Here is a 22,488-nt window from a genome sequence, read left to right on the forward strand (position 1 = left end):
CTTTTTATTGTGCAACTTTGCAAAACCTCATGACTGCACCTCCGGTTATTACATTGAGGTGTCATAAACTTTTTTTAATTTCAAAAGTAAGTCCGTTTAATTGTTTTTTTTTTGTTCTAATAAGAGTTAATGTGATATTTTCTTGATGATACTAAATTTTTTACGTTTTTTTTTCAATTTATTTCACGTAATGTACTAATATATTATAAACCATAGTAGCTCCTGAATTATTTAAGAATATTTAGTATTTAATTTGTCGCGTTCTTCAATCAAAATAATTGGGTATCAAATTGGTAACTGACGAGGGACTATGAATTACACCTACCTTAAACATATTCGATAATTACTTAAAAACTACGACTATTATCACCGTGTACTAACCTATGATCATTCATTCGAAGCTTTCTTTAAATATAGGGATTAAGGATAACTATATAAGAATATATACATTCATAATATATACAGATAAGCGAGCGCCTTGAACCATCATCCTCACAGTTAATAAACGTATAAAATCTAATGACCTGGATACAGAGAACAGTTAGTATTTTGAGTTTTACTAATTTGTAATATTCTTATTATAATTTGTTAGTAGTAACATTCAATTTCATTAGGATTATTTGAAAATTAGAGAGATTCACAAAAACAGTTTTAAATATAGTAATAATGCTTAGATATAATTAGTACGGAAAGTATTAATAAGCAAAATAGATTTACATTACAATTAAAAAAAAATGAAATTTTAGGTGTTATTTCAATGTTCTGAGACTTTCTTAACATCATTTTTTTTTAAATCAACATTATAAGGCCCTGGCGCTCAATAAAGTGTCTGTCAATGTAGACTCCAGTCTAAATGTAGATCTCTAGACGAAGACCTCGAATGAAGAGTCGGCGGTGCATGTGGCGCACCGCGTGCCGCGTGTCAGTAATCCAATGACTCCTCATCTGGAGATCGTTTGCGGCAACATAAGCGCCAAGCGGCACCTAATGCACACACTCCAATTGCGATCGCCAGTCCAGCTCCTAATGCTGGCGCTAACCAGTCCCCACCTCCTGCACTTCTTGCCCCTGCACAAAGTTCTGGTGCTTCATCATGTATTTGTCCCAATGGAATTCCACTAAGTGCATCTAAGTAACCAAGACGACGTAAACTATGTTCAGAATAAGCTTCTCTAGCTCGTTTCTCTTCAGCTGTCCAAAACTTTCTTTCTCCAGAAGTAACATTAGGACAGTTAATAACACCATTGCATATAAGCCTCGCTGGAATGCAAAGTGCTTCTTCACCTGGGCAAATAAAATCGCAACCGTGTCCTGAATCAGAAATAGTAGAGCCGCCTTCCGTTAAACGTGAAGTCATCAATGTTCCATCAGAATTTTTGGGTAAGTGGAATAGACCAGTCCATGCGATTTTGAAAGACGCACGAGCGGGTGATGCACTACCGATAAATACTATTCTTATTGATCTAGTCTTTTCTTTTTCCATAACTAGGGGATCATCTAAAGATTCAAAGCCAAGTTCAACCGCTGATAACGGCGGCAGCTCACGAGCAAAAGATACATTTTCACCACAAACCGACAAGTATGGTTCTATTCGACCAGGTAGGTAAATTTGAATATTACCATCATCGCAATGCCGTGAAGCAAACTTAATACTATCAAAATGGAGCCAAATATCTCTTTTTTCTTCTATTTCTAAGTCCCAAATACATTGTATTCTTTTCGGAGGTTCAGTGTAACCTAAGGCTTCCAAGTGCGGGTAAACTATTTCTCCTTCTAAAGCTGCAGCCAATACCGGTGGTCCGCAGAGTGGGCCATGAACAAACTCGTACCTAGCTTCAAATAGTGGTGAAGGATTTTTAAAATAAGAAGCAGCTGCGTGTGCATTATCAACGATAAGCTGTAAATTCAACGTTTCGCCTGATGAAACCACTCTATATGGTCTTGCTCGAGATACAGTATTTGAATGCTTGGCACAGAGACAAGAGCCAAGGGATCTTTGTACTGCTAAATGTAATGGTAAAGGTGTAGTTGTGATACCCATAGTTGTATTCATTGTTTTGCCACCAGGAAACGGTTCCCAGATAATCAATTTATCAGCTCTGTCTTCATAGCAATTTTGACAGGATACAGGTGTATACGGATGTTCCTGAAAATAAAAAACGTCTTAATGCCTAAAATACAACACACAGCATTGTAACTGGTTGATAATCTTAATTATTGCTGAATCAATACCCACTTAAGAAAAGTTTATTTTATATCGGGGCTCTATTCAATAACTATTTCTTTAAAGTTCGTTGCGTGTCTCTAGTTGCGTAAATATTACCATTTATAATGCGCGAAACCTACTAAGTTAAGGCTATAACAATCTACTATTTTACTCGAGGTAGAGTTTATGGGCAATTTAACGGAACATTGGGTTTTGCATTTAACGTTTAAAGTACGCAGACAAAATGCAGCTATAACTTTTTATTTCGATTTGCATATTAAATAGTTCCCTGTGGTCCCTTAAAGCGCTCATATTTCCAACAACAACAGAATACTAAATGGAAATTGTTACCTGAGGTGTTATATGAAATTGAAATTAGATTTTGTATTTCTACTTTAGTTACTATTTATTTTCAAAAGTATTATACCTAACTATATTAATAATATATAATGATAGAAGTTATTACCTTGAAGTTGACACTCAATATGGTTAATATAACTCTAGCATAAATCCTCTTATCCGTAACAAATCTGTACAAACAGTGGACATCTTCACCGGGAGGAGCCTGTTTATATACCAGAGTATTCAAAGGAGATCTTAGTCTACCAGCTCTCTGCTTCCACGAAGCTATCACTTCATCACAAGCTGTCCCTGGTACCGGTTCTCCGAATCTTGTGTTGTTGAAAAAGTCATAATGGGCCCAATAGTAGAGAGATGAACTGGAATTATTACTGAATATTAAAATTTCGATCTATGCTCTATTTTGCATTATATTTGAAATGGAAATAAATAAACGATATGCTAATTTTAACGTTACTATGAAATTATCTTTAAAAATATAGTCGAGATAAACAGAAAATACGGTACTAAATATTCTATCAGCTAACGTACGTATGAAACGTTATTTCTCAATCTAAATGTACCTGACCTAATTCTCTAGTAATACCAGCATTTGCGAATAATATATTGATTCGCACCCTTTTCATCTGTTTCTCAAATCAATGTGAAATTCTCCACTAATAACGTTACAACCGAAATTGTGTTATCGAGTTCTATTATTGTATTGGCCTTTGTTTCCTTCTCGACTTGGCTTCTAAGGTTTTCCTTAATATAGCTTTACGAATATTATAACTGACACGCGATGCCGAACACGTGAATGTGGCAGCTCCATTATGGAAAGTATTAACCAAGTAAATACAGTCGATGTTGAATGATGTGACATTATTGTTTATGATTACATTTAAATAGCATTGCTTGGTTTTATTTTAATGGAAAAGCTATTAGATCTGGAAAACTTCCGTCATTCGGAATTCTTTATTGTGGTGCAATTAAATTGTTTCTAGGTTAAACTCACTAGTGATTGGCCACTTAAGCCACCTGCATAGTTTTTTTTTAATAATATTTTCAGTTATATTATAGCACTGTCATAATTCTTTATATTTATGGCTAACTGATATTCTCTTCTTTATGTAATGGGCGTTGATGTTGCAATAAAATAATATTTTAATAAAAACTAAAATAATTGCTTTTGGCTTGTAACTGGCCGTCAGGAGTAATTGGCAATCAATGTACTATTAACTGGCCATATGGGATGACAATTACTTTGGAACACTAGAAACCTAAAATAATAACAAGAATGTAAATATATATTTATATGTAAACAAAAATCATTAAAAATACATAGAGAGATTTTAAAACGTCTCCATTAGCAATATTCATACTAATTTCTGGTCCAAGTAAATAATATGTTCTGGTATTCATTAATAAGGTCTTCTATCGTTTGATCGTCGAAAAGTTTTGTTTTATTTCATAATGGTACTGTTACAGTATTTATTTCTATGATAAAATTACAAAGACAGTGAAAGAGTAGAATAAAACCACACAATTTCCACGCATGTGTGTTGTAACCGAATATCTTGTTTTAACCACATCTTTCAATACCATCTTAATTTAGCCTCATAATAAGTCACATAGTTATATATAATCAAGAGAACAGGAAAAGCATTTTATAGGCAAATTTTTGGCACGCAAATATGGCATTTATATCTAGTGATATAAAACACAGGGCTGACCCAAATATCATGGGATAAAGGCAAGTGATAATATATTTAAGATTAATATTCATATACTTACCCACTATAACTTCCAGTCTTACTTTCGAATCTCACAAACATCGCATTTCCAGTAGACACAAAGTCGTGCTTCTCCATTGGCCTGCTAAAAGTGTCGCAGAAGGTCTTGATTATCTTTGCGTCATCAGGTCTTGGCGCGTCGTATAGCGTAAGTGATTCTCCACAGTCACCAGTCCACGGTGATATTGGCGATTCTATCCGGTTTATTCGAAAACTGCGAGAAATTTAACAGGAAATATTTATGTATTTAGTGTGATTAGACAATGATTACATATTTTTTATGAAATGTTTGATATGATAGTGACAATGTCTGATTTAATTTTTACCTTGGAAAATACAGTCTCACAACTTGTCCAGGGAAACCTTGCATCAGATATGTACATGATGTGTGCGGTGGGTACCAATGCGCAACAGAAAGAAATATCCCTTCCGTATCACCGGACTTCTTCAACGACTCTGCTGTCAGTAGCCAGTCGCAGTTTCCAATTTTGGATCCTGGGGCTTCTACATGACCAGGCCAGTTTCCAACGTTGAAATGGAATCCCGTATTTAATAGTGGTCCTGATTGAAAAGTTGAATATATTTAGGATATAAAATTGTATAAAATAACCAGATAAAGCAGGTTTAACAATGAGCCAAAATCATATGACCAATCATTGCCATATTTGAAAGTACTTGTAGCAATATTACAAGTTACAGTGGCTGCGTTTGATTACGCCAATAATTTCTACTTATCAAGGCTATAAAACTTTTGACGATATGTTAACAAATCGGTCAATAATCCGTCTTGTCTACTACGATACCATGTTAAAATTTTCAAATAATTATCATGAAACGATAACTATTACACATCGTTCATGTTCAAACTTAAAATCGACAGCAATCTGTCATAATAGCTAAGAAATTGCTAAATTCACTTGTTCATTCAGTTCATACCTGCAGGTGAGCTGACGAATTCAACAAACAGGTCCTGGGACGTGCCGATAATGGAGTAGGGAAACTTTCCCATGCCGCAGAAAGTTCCGATCACGGATGCCGATTCGTCTTTGCCATCGTATATCCTGATGTAGTCGTAAGGACAATTTTCTGAACCTAAAACAAAAAAAGAAACACTCGCTTACCAAAAAAGTAATTAAGAGTTTTTTTGTATTTTATACAAGTATACAAAGTACAACAGTTTTAATAAATTTACTTTATATTTTATTTCTATTGAAAAAAATGGGATTAGTATTTAATTCTATGTACATATATATATTCACAAGCAAACTGTTAGATCATGTTAATATAATTTAAAAAAATCGTAGAGACTCGAATAACTGTAAAAACATACTAAACCAATTTACTAGCTTTATGTCAGAAGATGCAGTGCATTTTGGAGAAGGTTTTATTAATATGGCTGACGTTTGATTACAATTTCATTTGTGATATATAAAATTGAATTATCTAGCGAAAGTTTAAAGTATAGTATATAAAACTAACTCGGACTATTTTTAAGTTGCTTTTTGAACTATTGAATAAGTTTCAATGTGTTTGCTTACGACTTCAATATATTATATCTAAATAGACATACGAATAGATCAACACATAATATGAAAACTTTTATTGAATTAACATAATATAAAAATTAACCAAGAAACAAAATTAATCAAACAAGATCACCTATGGTTCCTAGAAGAAGTTTATTAAAAATGATAATATGAGAATATTATATTCGTTTAGGTTCCTTAGGAAAACCTAGTTACCAGAAAGTTTTCAGTCGTTATTTTGGGTAAGGTGAGCTTGTAATTTATATGATCATAAATAACGGACATCCAATAATGGACGTTAAATCTCTGACGTTTTTCCAAAACTTCTAACCAATATTACATTCTTGGCAACTGTCAAAACTTTTTGTACCCTCGTTACATTGTTAAAGTATGCAAGGAAGATATAACTACGTGTATTTTCATTTTGTTCGAAATCTTGTTTAAATAAAGAACTCATGATTACATTTTTTTTAACGGTTTTGATATTTACCTCAGTTTCCATCCAGTATTTTACCTATCTAACATTATACGCACATATTTTTTTATACTAGGATAATTTTTAAGTCCAAATTTATATTTATCACAACAAATATTTTTTCTAAACATTTAGATACGAAATATTGAGAGAATGTTTATTTTGGATAATCTTTAAGTGAATTACTTCATCGTATGTAAACAATTCGCAGATGTTTCTAACTTTTGTATTGTGTTATGAATGTAGTTTTGTTTGTGACTGAAGTTTGCGTTGTGAAAGTGCAGCACTTATTTGCTACAATATGTTGACTCCTCTTTGTATTGCAAACAATATCATCGTGTCCTTTATTTATAAGGCCATTGTGGTCAAACTTGACACAAACTTAGTATTATTTTTATATAACTTTCTATGACTTTTATGGAACATTTTGTCGAGTGAAAAAGTTAGCTATCATATATGGTTATAAGTAAAATTTGCGCTTTAAATATCGGAAGCGAAAGGGATAAGGGCAGGAGGATGATGATATCTAAATTAATGGGATATTAACTCAAATCCCTAGTCCATTGAAATCAATCTTTGTCATGGTATTGTTTTAGTCATTAAATTAAAAATACAATTATTTAATTTTATTTAAAAGTAGTAATTTAAAACGATGTTATCTTTCACTGCCAGACTACGAGCTGTATTTTAACTCGAAATCATAGATTAGGATTAAGGTGTTCTAATTGGGCTTATCAAAGACATCTTTAAAGACTATATAATATTGTTAGGCAAACAATACATTTTAAAACTGTAGTTAATTCTCGCATACGTTCAACAGTAGCGTTAAGTAATGTCCATATAAAATTAAGTTCTTTTATTTACTCTCTATCTTATTATTACTCTGGATATTTCTTATTCGTTTCCAAACGTCTGGACTCATTCAAATTAATTTATATCAATTATTTATTTATCGTTGTTTAAATTTTTGTAATAAAAAACAGCTGTGAAATGAATCGATGACAGAAATTCTTTTTTTTTAGGCCATTATTTCTATAAAAACAGCAACGTTTTATTCTCAAGGTTCTCATTGTGATATTAAAAGAGGAGAGTTTTTTCTAGATTCACGCCAACACTACTAATTTTATTGATATGAGACTTTCATATTACTTAGATTATAGTCACATATCAGACATACGCTACGTAGTGCGTTAATATGTTTTGTAATATTTGAGTTATAGCTTAATATGCTGACTCAGAGGAAACGAAGATTATACACATTTTTTTTATGATAAATTTGTATATACAAGTCAAAGGAAAGTCAGCAACAGAATATATCTGTCATTCAAAAACTCTCAGCGATCATTTTTGTTAATGTGATTAAAATGAAACGACACGTTTTTTGCATAAACTGTCACAAAGTCATTGAAAAAAAAACATAACAAGGTTTAAATCTTTATCAAAATTAAACATTTAAATTTTAAACGTTTTGTCGTAAACAAAATAGTACTAATATTTACATTACGTTACGAATAAGTAATTTTACAAATATTATGAGATATTTCGACTTGGTGGTAGGGCTTTGACCAAGTCATTGGGCAGGTATCACGCACTCATCGTATATTCTACTGGCAAACATCCAGCCAGAACCAGTGAACAGGCACAAGGGACATTACATCTCAGCTCCCAAGGTTTGTAGACAAAGGCGATGTTTGGAATGGTTATTTTTTTTCCAGCGCTAATATCTATAGGAAGTGGTGACCACTTACTATCACGTGCTATTTGTCAAATTTTATTTTTTATATAAACACGTGAAAAATAAAGCGCGATATGTCTTACAGCACGGCACAATACGAGCGAATTGTTTCAATTTAATTCCGTGCAAATATTTATAATTTAATGATTAAAAAATAGCACGAGACAAAATCCCGGTAAAATTATATTAACCGTGCGAAGCAGGGCGGTAGCTAAACATTCATAAACTCACTAACAAGAGGTTACACTTTTTCTGGGTTCCTGTTGTGAAATCATATACACTTCCATAAAAGAGTATCTTACTGTATGCAGTCGACTAACAGGGGTTATAAGTTTGTGTTTGTTCTTTGTATCACGTATTTACGTTAATGTGTGTGTAAATTTGCTTGAATACCTCATTAGTATAAGTCCTTTATACTATTTAATTTACTTATTTGTTTTACATTCACTTTGTGTACATTAATATACAATGTTGTTTTACCAATTATTTTCTACGCATTGATGTTTCAAAGCCATAATTATTCTGAATATGTTTGTATAATTATACAGGATGCTCTAGCCTCACCTGATGTGATTGGTCGCATGGGGCACGTCATAATATTCTCGCAGCGTTGCCCGTCTATGTTGAACTCCTCATTCTCTATGTACAGCTTTATATAGGGCAACCTCGTGTTTAAGTGATACCTAGGGAACAAACATAATATAATTTGAGGTTATGTTTATGTACAATAAATAACATGATTACAAGCTGTACTACAAATTTGCAGAAACGTTTTATAATGTAATATTATTGTGTATATTGGGCACCACTCATAAATTTATCGTAATAGATCGTTTCTTAGCTTGCCTTATTGTGTATCTTAAATATTTTTATGTTATTGATATCGTAAAATTTATATACTTGTGGTGGTATTATTAATCTAATTAATCAGTTATCTATTGTCATTTTATAACACGTCATTATTGTCTGAAGCATAAAAATTATAATCTTAAGAAAAACGTTGAAATTTTTCGTCGATAAGTTTTTTTTTTATAAAAATATGAACGACGTAAAACAACTCGCTATAATTGCGGGACTTAATGCTACGATTATTTATAGAACTTACACTCTTATAAGTAACTTTCTTAAAATTATACCTGCAATGTAAATTTCTCGGGTACACGCCTGGATAAGCAGCCGACTGCACGTAGCAAGTCTGCAACCTGCAGTCTCGAAAAACTCTCTCGCAATACGACCTATAAAAAGTTATGATGAACAGTTCCCTCATAATGAATCCCACTTCACTGTTCAACTTTTATAACAACCATATATTGTTAAAATGAAATTTGTTTGACAAATGAAAATGTTTTGTTAATTTAATTATGTAGTTCGTATAACGTAACCAAATCTGAGAGACAATTAAATATTACTGGTGATAAAGAAATTATATACATTTTTTTTTTTATATTGAAATTCGGGTCAGGCCAAAGACAATTATTTTCCTTATTAAATTAATCTCATTTTTATCCCGGAAGCATTTTAAGCCATCATGGTCATCATTATGAGAGTGTTTTAATAAATATAACAATTTTGTTTACGCATAATTTTCGGACGACAATTTATATTAAATGTTTATTTTTTCATTACAACATTTCTTAAGTCATTTTTTTTAATTAACTTAATGTGAAAGAATGAATGAATGAATTAATTAATGTTGGTATGCTTGTTAGAACAATCATTAATACAATTTGTCTGATAAACAGAAAAGTGGATAAAAAAAACATATGGAAGATGGAGGATGATATATTATTATTGAAAGATTTATTCCTATAAGTAATTTTTTAACTCGCCGCTAGATGGCGTTGCAAAATCTTTACCATTAAATCGGTCACCGTGACATTTGAGTACAGGGAATCTTTTAGCGCTAGTATTGGATAATAGGTAATTTTTTTTTTAAAATAGTCCGAAATCCCTCACGTCGTCAATGTGTGTTACATTGACCTTGACCTTGTTGGTCCCTACATGTGATGAGGTATCCGCTGAAACAGACCCCCTACTATCAAGTGCTTAAACTAAGAAGCAACATATGCCTAGCTAGCTAGTAAGTACTAAATGTACACTGATGTACATAAAATTTATTGGAACGATGTTCTTTTGGCATACAGTAGAGTGAAAGGTCAGATATCGTCGAATAAAGGAAAAAGGTTACCTCTCCCTCTCTTTCGTTTCCTTTCTGTTTCTACCTATTATGTATGGTTTTATTTTCTGTTATAGTTTTAATTCACACTATTTTTACTACCTATTTTATTTCTTATCATTTCATTATTCTCAAATATTGTTGAATTATATCATTATGTCTATTAATTCGTACACAGTATATGGAGAAAGCAACTTCGTTCCAACAAGATACCACGACAGCTCACTTTTTAGGGTTCCGTAGCCAAAAGGCATAAAAGGGAACCCTTATAGATTCGTCATCTCCGTCTGTATGTCACAGCCACCATTTCCGAAACTATAAGAATTATACAGTTGAAACTTTGTAAGTAGATGTATTCTGTGAACCGCATTAAGATTTTCACCGAAAAATAGAAAAAACAGTAAATTTTGGTGGTTCTTCATACCTAGAACTGAAATAAAAATGTATATATATATCAAACACATACGTGGGGGTATCAGTGGATAGGTCTTCTAAAATGATATTGAGGTTTCTAATATCATTTTTTATTAATATTGATAATTTTGGTTTGAAATAATACATTAAGTCGTGACATAAATCAGCATTTCAATATAATTGTCTCGAATTGGCACAGGCTGACACTTTGCGATTTATTTTACCATAACCCTGATACATTCGCGCAATCACACGTCAATAGCAGCAGCCGAGAGTAAAATATAACAGAATAGATGCCATTATAAACAGAAATAAATGGAAAATAAAACCTAGCCGTCTGATGGATGGCTCGAATTTGCAACATTGTTCTCTGGCGCAGCGAAGTCTAGACAACATATATATTTCTGTATTTATTTGTATAACTGTCAATTTTATTTTACCTTATTATGACACCTGATGGAAAATTATGGTACAGCCTAAGGTTGAGCGCGCTTGCCTAGCAGGTTCCTATTCACTCTAGACTTGAAGGTAACAATATTATAGGTGGTAGGAAAAACGGATGTATTATTGGTATTATAATAGGCAAAGATATCTCAGGATATCTTACATTATTATTATATCTGTACATTAGTATTGATACTAGTGACCCACTTCGTACGAGTGCAATTAATTTATAAAAAAAGATCAAAATTTGATCATTGCAGCCAGTTATCTGATCGCCCATTTATTGATTACCAGTAAATGATTTTTGGTTGCACATAATTGGGAATCGTTGATATATTCTAGATATTCTGTTTTAGGAGGTATTTCATTCTGACTTGTTAGACAAAATTTGTAATAGATCGACTGAAGTACATGTTATAATTTATACCCAATAGCACTCAGGAATAAAGCAGATTTCTACCAGTGAAAACATTTTTAGAATTCAATCATAAGTTCTGGAGATTATCAAACAAATCGAAACTCTTTTTAGTATTAAATAAATAAATGAAGATCCTTCTGAGATTAAATACTAGGACACCGTTTGAATGATAATCATTACAATTGGCATATATTGTAATATAAATTGGGAATGGTTTTATATGACACACATTTTTGTAATTCGCCGCTATATGGCCTTGCGCGATTTCTCCACCGGTCAACTCATTGCCACGTCAATTGGTATAAATGAGCTTACACAGGCAGGACAACGTCGGACGAGTGCTAGTAAATTATTAAAACAGTGTTTGGTTTTATTCTTGTGTTCATTTGATTGAGTTGATAGTTACGTATAAAACACAATTACGTCAGACTTTAATAATGGTAGCTACTCGTTCTGACTTAGTACGGGAAAAATAATATTTACCCTGCAAGCATTTTTATTAATATTACCTTATAAAGTACACGTAGGATATATTTAGCTTCTGGGCTACGTCTTCCCGAACACCGAGCACGATAATATGAATAATAAATACAAATGAAGCATATGAAATCTCAGTGATCCTTGCCTCGATTTGAACCTGACTGAATTTTGCTCTATTGATGCTTGTATAGATTTATAAATTCTAATTACGGAGTTGTTTAGGTTTCTCGTTCATCGAGTATGTTAATATGGGAGAATTGAAAAGAATCGTATTTTTATTTGTAATTTGTTTTAATGAGGAGGAAATCAAATAAAATTAAAATCCAAAGCCCTAACAACAGCTAAAAAATTGGTCGAAATTCTTCCGAAAAATTTTGGCATTTAGAAACGTGATACTTGTCATAACGTGATCATTATAAAGTTGATAAGACTGCTTAGAAGATGGATTACTGGGTCGTGAAGCAATTAATTATTATGTCGCGGGCAATGAACTCTTCCCCTCTGAATGAGGTTAAGAGCATTTTCTTCTCCACTAATTTTAAAACAATATGCGTTTACAAAATAATTATGCAATTTTCGACCACAAGCGATACTAGTGTATTCAATTATCTATAGCGGTGCAATTTATTTATAAATAATTAAAAACTCTGCTTGGAGAATGTTCGGTAACTAACATTTAATATGCAACTAACACTCTCCTACATAATAAAAATCCTAATATCGCTCGCAACAACACTCCAGACGCTATAGTATCATGGATTAAGTCGGGTAATTCAGAACTTTTTTTAGATATTAAGCTAAATACTCGATTCTTTTATAGAATTAGTAAATTGTAAATTTTAGTTTTATTAAATCTGGACCTTTGCCAAACTTTTGTTTCAGGTCTGCGAAATTTGCAAAAGCGAATGTAAATAAAATAACTTTTCCTGACAAATGTCGTCGAGCGCACGGATCCCGCATTCAGCAATTGTCCCGCACTCAAACACTTGATTACATGGCATAAATCAGAGGGTGCAATAATAGGCTGAACTAGCGCAGACCATTCTGCGCGATTTATTCACCATTTCGGTCACGTAGCGACCAAAGAGGTAGCCATTTGGAGGCCAGAAAATGATTCTAGCGACGTTTTAGGGTCTATGTAATTGAAGGTTGATTTATAAGATGATTACTGAGTTAGGAGCTTGTCAAAGTTCGAATGTGATTCGTTTTTGGAATTCATAATTAGAAACATTGTGCTCTCCGATAAATGGTCAGTATTATGCCGAATATATAGTAAAAAGGTTAGATCACTTTAATTGTTAATCGATTTAGAGATAATATTTCAACCAAAAACTCGAATATATAATTTTTTAATATTCCTTCAAACATTTATATTTAATACTCTAACATACTTTGATCAAGAATATCAATGTTTTACGACCTATAAAAATCTAGATTAAGATTAGTGAACCTAATAAAACTGTGAACTTTTGATGAATCTTCCTTCGACGTCCGTAACTGGAAGAATCAGCGACACAGCATACGCCGTTAGTGCAGTTATACAACTAAATGATATTGATACTTCTCGATTAATATATGTTTATAATATCATATGTTAGGGTGTCTAATAAAGAAAAACAAGGCACAAGTGGATATATCACGTGTACCATATTCTTTCACTCTAATATTACGAATAAAAATTAGATAAAGAATCAAACATTCGCAATTTCTTAAATTATACCGGTTCTCAAAGATCCTCTACCCACTAAAAACTCAATGAACCATCTTGGGTTTGGTACGTATCGTATATAAACAGATAAGGCACAAAATTATAGCAGAATTGAAATAACTACACATGTGTATGTAAGCATCATAACCCATCGCTGACTGCGTTCTATTTACCGAACAAATTGCACAGGAACATCAAAGCATACTCATTGAACATTTTGAAACAAATCGCATCCAACGATTATCATTGTAGCGATCATAGAACAATATTTAGAAGTGGCATGCATGTATTTAAATAACAAAACTTAGTAATAAAATTCGTTTGATAAAATAAAGAAATGTCGATTAAAAATCAGGGATAGCAGATTCATAAAAATAGAAAAAAACTTGGTGATAAGGCTTTGTGCAAGCTTGTCTGAATAGGTACCTACCAAACACTTGATTGCATGGTACGAGTGGGTTACTACTCATCAGACTTTCTACAGCCAATCAGCAATACCTAGTATTGTTGTGTTCCGGCTTAAAGGGCCAGTGTAATGTGCTCCCCATGAGCAATACTATCGATAGTATTGCAAAAACCATACTTTTAACCTAAACTATCGATAGTCCAAAACTATCGATTTTATCGATAGGATCAACAGTATCGCTGCTACCAATAGTATTGCTTACAGATTTAACGATACTATCGATAGTATCGAGGATACCATCCAAAGTATTGATCTAAAGTTACTATCCATATCCTGAATAGTTTTCAAGGTCAACTATCGATAGTCAACCTATCGACAGTTCTGCAACGCTGCTTCGTACCATCAGGTGGTCTATAAAACAGAAGTGCTAGATGGCATATCTGCTTTATCCATATTCTGAGTACGTTCGGATTGTTTAGCGATAGTGGTATAGAAACGTAATCTAATCTAACTTGAATATTGGAATATATTTGGATTAGAACCGGCAATATTATTGGAAAATAATGAATTAAAATTGCGCACTGTGATGATTTACAAGCTTCGTGTTAGGCGCGAGGTTGTGTTTGTGTATAGTTGAGAGAACTGAGAAGGTATCGTTGTTTATATAACAGAGCCGATAGAGCCCTGTGAATAGAACGTTCGAGATTTAACATAAGGTATATTACTCACTACAAGATTATATAGATGAAAAAAAGCAAGGATTTAATATTTGTTGAATTTTGAGTTATTTAAATATAATATTTGTATTTAAAATGATGGCAAAGAGTAACTATTGAGTTTCTTACCGGTTCTTCGTGATATAATCTACATTCCGAACCGTTGGTAACTTTACATTTTTTTATTTATGATATCGGTAGGCGGACGAGCAAATGGGCCACCTGATGGTAAGTGGTCACCACCGCCCATAGATAATGGCGTTGTAAGAAATATTAACCATTCCTCACATCACCAATGCACCACCAACCTTGGGTACTAAAATGTTACGTCCCTTGTGCCTGTAGTTACAATGGCTCACTCACCCTTCAAACCGGAACACAACAATACTGAGTACTGCTGTTTGGCGGTAGAATATCTGATGAGTGGGTGGTACCTACACGGACGGGCTTGCACAATGCCCTACCACCAAGGACCCGATTTCGACCCGACCCGAGGATATCGGGTTTAAATTTGTTATATCACAAATGAGTTTAGTGTTTTTATAATTTGTGATCACCATGGACTAGCGGACAAAAATAAATGGTGAATTTTGAATATTAATTATTGCAAAAAATATGATTTACACTTTGTAATTCAGACTAGTAACATTGGATTATTTATTTAGTTGACGTTGAGTATTTAAAAAAAAATGTTAAATTTATTGATTGTTAACATATCTATATAATAATATGTAGATCAATATTCTTAATTGTCCTTTATCAAAATGAACTACACTACTTAGCAAAATGAAATTGCTATATTAATGCGTTTTTGTTTTAATTGTGAGTATTAAATGTAATGTATCATATTTTTTATGTAATGTTCAAAATGTACTACAATTTTAATTTATATCGATTTTTTTTTTCTTGGTTCAATTTAGTATAATGAATATTTTAAATGGATACATTACATAATATTCTTTACATAATCGGATAACTTTGTGCAGATTTCGGCGTTCTTTAATTATGAAGAGTGGATTAATCTTTTAATTGAATTATAATATAGTTACATGTGTCGTGGGCCTTACGTTCTTGTTCTTTTCTTAAAATATATATATTTAGCATCAATACACAAAGATATTAATAAAGATATTGAGTAAATAACAAATTATAAAATTATCCGAAAGTATTGCGTACAAATAACGTAAAAATAACGAGCCGTGCTTGAAATGCAAATTTTATGTTCGTGAACTTTATTTCGTACCTATAACGTGCGGAACTGAGATGGGAATAGTGTTCGAGAGGGACGGTATGAGATTAGACGCAATTTACATAATCTTTCTTTGATATCTTAACAATTTTCGGCCACGGTGGCTAAGCTAGAGTTGCTGAGACATAGAGAGGAAAATGTATACGCAAACACTTTTATCTGTAATGTTACCGTCATGTTTGATCCGATGTCACCCAAAACTGGGTACCAGACCAACAGCCTTACATGCTTACGTGCCTACGGAAATGTAGCAATATTCATTTCAAAAATAGCTTAATATCCAATTTCCAGCTAAATTATATTGGTCATGGATTATTTGTTATTCATAATGTTTACGATTACGTCATTTATACAATTCTATTCATAATGAATCGAAATATAAACATGTTTACTCACCCAGCTACAACTTCGCCCCGCCTGTTAGGATACAGCTCTGGATGTTGGCCGTATCTAAGATACACTTCAAACTGTTGTTCTGCTCTGTTAAATGGATATTAAAATATATATTAGAAATTATAATAAATGCATATTAGTTATAAAACAAATAATATTAAGCTGCAATTCCGTTGTATTTTTACTATACGACTAGTGAACCGCCCCGGTTTCGCATGTTTCTTCAATAATAAAAGCTGAAATTTTTTGGTTGCACTCAATTTGGAATTGGTGATATCTTAGATGATATATAGATAGATATATGGATTGATAAATTTAATGTTTATGTAAAAAAACTGATAAATAAGGCGTGGATTTAGTATTTGTCGATTTCTAGTCAGGATATAAACAAATTTAATTTGTCATACTCTTATCTCTTACTTTGTAATTGGAACGTTGGAAAAGATTATCTACTGAGTTTCTTTCCGGTTCTTCTCGGTAAAATCTACTTTCAAAACCAAGAGATTTACATTTAAATCAACGCTGTAACACGACGATTCAAAGTGCTTTTATGAGTCTACTTTGATAAACAATATTTTGATTTTGATTCTGAAAGGTATTTCTCTCAGACTTGTGAGATAAAAATTATGTTAGTTCGGTAAATAATAATATGTAACTTATACCCAGCACTCAGGATATCTTAATGTATCTCTCCACCAGTGATTTTTTTTTTAGAATTGTATCATTTGTTCCAGAGACAATACCCTACATACAAAGACACAGAATTTACTTCTTTATAAAATTAATATAGAGAAATGGATTCTGTTTAAAAAATATAATTGGTAAATTAATTTCATTCATAATTTTATTTTGAGCATATTGCAAAATGCTCAAAAGGAGTGCAGGGTTTTCTCTTCACTTATTAGTATATAGATGACTTTGTAATTTCGTCAGCTGAGAAGTTATAGAAATGGTAGGGGTCAAGTTATATTAGTTTTTCTCATGATATACTTCTGGTATATATGTGAAATTAACTCTGTCTGTTACCGCTTCACGCTTAAACTGTTGATTCAGGAGAAATTTAATATCGAGATAGTTTGAATCTCGGAAAAGGAGACATATGATATTTTTTTTAATTCATCCCTGGAAGGGGTATAATCGGGGTGACAGTTTGTGTGCTAGAAAAAGTTTTACAAATTTTGCTCAGTTAAAGTCGTAGGTTCAGATAGTAATTTATATGGTTAAATTACCTCGAATCAAAACTGAAATACGTTTGATCCGTGAAGTTATCAGCGTGGAAGACTATCTTCACGAAATTCGTCTCGGATATGAAAGTCTGCGGCTGTTCTATCTCTCCGCAAAATAGACCCGGCTCTTTTCTATTTGAAACATCTGTCTTCGCATTTCCGTCTACTATCTGGAAACAAATAGAATCATTACTATAAACGTAATATATTATAGCTAAGGTAAAAAGTATTACAACCTTTAAATGTCCAACTGCTGGGATGCCATCGATTTTAAATAGAAGGTTTGGAGCTTACTTCAACACGCTGCTCGAATGCGGATCAGTGTATACATCTTTCAGATTGTCATTCGACACACGAGATGAGATCATAATGCAAGTAAGCACATGAAAATTCAGTGATGCTTTGCCGGGATTAAACTCAGAATCATCGGTTAGATTTCCCGTCTTTTAACACAGTGACTTCACGTTTCGAGCGTAAAGTATATTATATTATCACATTAGATATGTATGTTGAGTTGAGTATAGATATAAATGACCACTTCGCACATTCAATTTAGATTCTTAGTTAATTAGATTTATTTTAAGTAAATGTTACTTTAAGTGTCCCACTACTGGGCAAAAATTTTTTCAGGGAGAAGATACTGGAACTACACATTTTCCCCACGATGCATTTATAAAGGCCGGGCTCTTATACAGAATGTATGTGGATGCAGATTTCACGGTAGCACGTGATTATACTACCTAAATTAACTAAAATTCTGAGACCCTCAGTCCCTGGTTAGGATTCTCGTGTTCGAATCACTGGGCTATTCGTAATTCGGCAGTCAATTCTCAAGGTTGTTGTAGATTTGGCGATATGTAAGGAATGGTAATTTTTTTTACTGCGCTAATGTCCTTGCGTAACCGCGTACAATCACGTGACCCATTTACTCGTCCGTTTACGGACATGCCGGATGTGTTAGCCAACATGTGTTGTTCCACAAAAAATTGAAATGATTATTAAAATTTAAATTAAATCAACAAAAGTTTAGAGACGATAAATGTATATTGAATCGGCTTTTGTTGCTTAAATTTGATTAAAAGCCTATTAAGACGATATAAAATCGCTTTCGATATAACAGTTGATTGACTTGGATTGAAAAAAGTTACGAATACATACGTTAGAATTAGATATAATTTTTAAACACTTTAATTTGTTTTCCATAACATTGTAATCGATAAACTAAAAGGTTTGAACAAACAATGATACACAAACGTCTAAAATCAATTTGTATAAATGGTCTCCAGAATATCCGGATACGACGAAGTTTATTCACTTTCGAATTTTCGAAATCACGACAGGGGAATGATCCAATAATTATCCATCCGTATTGCCGCTGTTCGAGTTCCGAGTTCTTTTAGTTCACGAAGTTCAGAAATTAGTAAGTTGAATTGGTAAAGCGCTCACCAACTCGATTACGTCTTCTTGCTTGGTGATTTTCGGGTCTTATGGACTTTGGCTTTCTGTTTTATTTAGCATAATTTCACCCTTAACGTATTTTCTCGTTTTCCACCTTTAATATTTAAGATATTATAGAATAGCTTCTCATTTAAAGGTCATCTCATTCAAATTCTCGATACGTATATTTATTAGTTACAATGTTGATGGTTTCAGAAGTAGCCCATATTTGTTACGGAAAATTTATAATTTTCACAATTATTATGGCTTTGTTTAAATTAATAAGTAACCTAAAACATACATTGAGGTTTGGGAATTAAATTTCGAAAATCAATAAGCTGTTTTTATATATGGTAGCCGATTTTAAAATTTCTAATAATCCTAGACGTTTTTTATCACAAGCTGAAAGAGCGTGATTCTGTAAGAAATCTCTTCGTATCTCGCTCGTGAAAGTTGACAAATGATATGTCATTTTGATACGTGTTCTATAAATTTTATGATTATTATAGTCAATGTCGCATATCATATTCTGACGTTTCAGGGTCGTGTTCTGCAGTGAATTTGGTGTTTACTGAACTTTTCTCTGAATCTCTACCGAACCTTTTATGAACTATGAAAAATGATAACAACGTCTGCTTAAAATAATCATTACTTCCAAACGAATAAATATTAGTTGAAAATGATAATGATAAAATTATCTTACCCCGAATGACATTAGAAGCTTAGCTTTAAATTGAGAGGGAGTTCGTTTTCGTGATACCAGGAAACCTTTGACTTTTATGACGTTTTAAATAAGATCCAAACCTCCTTAAGCAGCAACTGGCAGACTTGTCTCAACAGTAGCAGATTTAAAGATTAATTTTCATATTAAATAATGTCGAGAATAAATCGACGCACGTGAGTTATATTTTAGTATACCTGCATATATCCCTTGTGACACGTAGTACCATTAATAAGAGTGCCGACTTTGAATTTTTTAAATCGTATTCTAAGTATCCAGTCTTTTGGTGACCCTCGAAATGCTCTAAACCTGTGAACACAGAAGTAATTGTGAGCAATTTTGTATCTATACATAACACACATAATCAGCCTGTAAATTTCCCACTACTGGGCTAAGGCCTCCTCTCCCGTCGAGGAGAAGGTATGGAGCATATTCCACCACGCTGCTCCAATGCGGGTTGGTGGAATACACATGTGGCAGAATTTCGTTGAAATTAGACACATGCAGGTTTCCTCACGATGTTTTCCTTCACCGCCGAGCACGAGATGAATTATAAACAAATTAAGCACATGTAAATTCAGTGGTGCCTGCCTGGGTTTGAACCCGAAATCATCGGTTAAGATGCACGCGTTCTAACCAATGGGCTATCTCGGCTTGTATCTATAGATATGATGAATTTGTCACTGGGAAATTAAATATAGAATTCTTTCTCCCGAATATATCGATTCATATATATTTCTCAATATTTGTCTTCATAATGATCCCAGCCATTTTATTTGATGTATTTTCTTGTTTTGGTCCTTGTTCTTGTTGTTGAAAACTATAAAAATATTAGCTAGCTTTAAATATATTAACAACTAACAAACAAACTAACGCTCAAAACTTTTACTTTAAATACAGAATCAATCTAATCGTAATTGTAAAAAAAGGGATTTCAATTGCCAATATAAAAAACTATTCAATATTTGGAACATCGTATCACATCAATGAAAGTTATATTTTCAAAATTAGATTTTTACAAATAGATTAAAGCCAGGTTACATTATTGAAAATAATAATTCACTTTGATTAAGAATCGTCTAATGGATGTTTACATCATCATCATTATGTTAATATCATTTTAATATCCGTCATCTTCATAAACTCTACTATCCGTCATTCGTTCGGAACTATATTAATATATTATCTGTGTAACTTGTAATTCTCTTTCATAATTTTGAAATTCGAAATTTAAAAATCGTTTTTTATTGATATGCTTTATTGGTCCTCGCGTATTTGAATTATTATTATTCAAGTTATAAATGACTCGATCAACTTCACCGTCTCGTGTTGCCATTCCCTGCTGAATATTCTGAATATTCTAGCTGTAAATATGACACTTACCTATATGTACAAGTGAGAGGTCGGCCGAAGTTTTCAGCTGTCACCGGAGGCGACGATACATCTTCATATATTTCAACGGTCTTGTTGCAGTGATCTCTCTTTGAATCTGTAACAAAATAAGAATATTTAGAAGATATTTTTTCATATTTATATTCGCAGATTTAAATTTATTTATACACTTTTAAGAGTAGGTATATTTCATTGAACGTCACATCAAATTGCACAAAAACCATCTCAAAACGTAAACGAGTGGTTATATACACAGATACAGTATACAAATACATTTAATATATTAAGAAACGGATTCCAAGTAATTGCGTGCGATTTTTAATTTTTATTTTCATGATTGATTTAGGGTTGATGATTATTCTTATATCAATTTTATTTGTCATAGGATTAAAATTGTGGGACTATAAGTTGTATTCAATTAAAAAAAATAATATTATACATGTAAATACGTCAATCCCCTTTAGAATACTGTGATGGATTAGACATACGAGAAATTTTTATACTATAAGACCAAGTCAAATTAAAAAGTTCTGTTACTTATACGTGTCATTTTAACTATACAACAAAAAATGTAGATGTTCTTAACAAGACAGTTTTTGAAGTCTAATATACTAAGCCCACTTTGATGAAATTCGGTATGACAATAGCAGATATAGTGAAAATCAGACAATGCGGTAGCTGGACACCTTCACGGCGCATGCTACATACGTCTCTCAACCTGACGAGCGTCCTTATAGTCCTCGTAGCCTCGTAGCCTCGTAGCACTGGAAAGCTGTTCTATATCATTATACTTGTTCGTATTTAATGCGTTTGCGTTTTATTTATTCAAAATAGTTGAAATGTTTCGCTGTTATAATAGAATCGAGTCATCCTTGACTGTATTCAATGCAAATTGGTGTATTTAAAAAAGATACAGTTTTAGATAATTGTCACTAACGGTACAACAAAATCAAAATAATCTTTATTGTACACCAATAAACACATTCAAGAAAGATGCTTTATCGCTAAAACAGAAGAAAGAAAAAGAGGTAAAAACAAAGGTAGAGCTGTATATAGCCTAGACAAACATAATATATAAATAAATTACAATGAATAAAATAAATACATCTTTAAAATAAATTAATGTACGATATTAATATATAGATACAGATGCATACTTATATGTATATAATTAGATACAATTGATGTATCAAATTTAAATAAATTCTCGTGAAACGTTCAGCATTAGAGTGCA

At 32.5% G+C, this 22,488-nt stretch overlaps 1 protein-coding gene across 1 annotated transcript in view; it reads right to left on the minus strand.

Annotated features, from left to right (window-relative positions):
• Nucleotides 1-253: 253 nt before the first annotated feature.
• LOC113402871 (uncharacterized protein) overlaps nt 254-22,488 on the minus strand; it is a 108,807-nt gene continuing 86,572 nt past the window's right edge. The window contains exons 2-12 of the mRNA XM_026643222.2: nt 21,246-21,351; nt 20,060-20,171; nt 17,708-17,874; nt 16,482-16,565; nt 9,211-9,309; nt 8,639-8,757; nt 5,275-5,430; nt 4,665-4,899; nt 4,340-4,552; nt 2,673-2,925; nt 254-2,146 (exon numbers count right to left, since the gene is read on the minus strand). Coding sequence (XP_026499007.1) covers nt 923-2,146; nt 2,673-2,925; nt 4,340-4,552; nt 4,665-4,899; nt 5,275-5,430; nt 8,639-8,757; nt 9,211-9,309; nt 16,482-16,565; nt 17,708-17,874; nt 20,060-20,171; nt 21,246-21,351 — 2,768 coding nt within the window. The 3' untranslated portion in view covers nt 254-922. The remainder of the gene's footprint in view (nt 2,147-2,672; nt 2,926-4,339; nt 4,553-4,664; nt 4,900-5,274; nt 5,431-8,638; nt 8,758-9,210; nt 9,310-16,481; nt 16,566-17,707; nt 17,875-20,059; nt 20,172-21,245; nt 21,352-22,488) is intronic.

The sequence above is a fragment of the Vanessa tameamea genome, chromosome 9 (genome assembly GCF_037043105.1).
Source record: "Vanessa tameamea isolate UH-Manoa-2023 chromosome 9, ilVanTame1 primary haplotype, whole genome shotgun sequence".
Classification (NCBI taxonomy): domain Eukaryota; kingdom Metazoa; phylum Arthropoda; class Insecta; order Lepidoptera; family Nymphalidae; genus Vanessa; species Vanessa tameamea.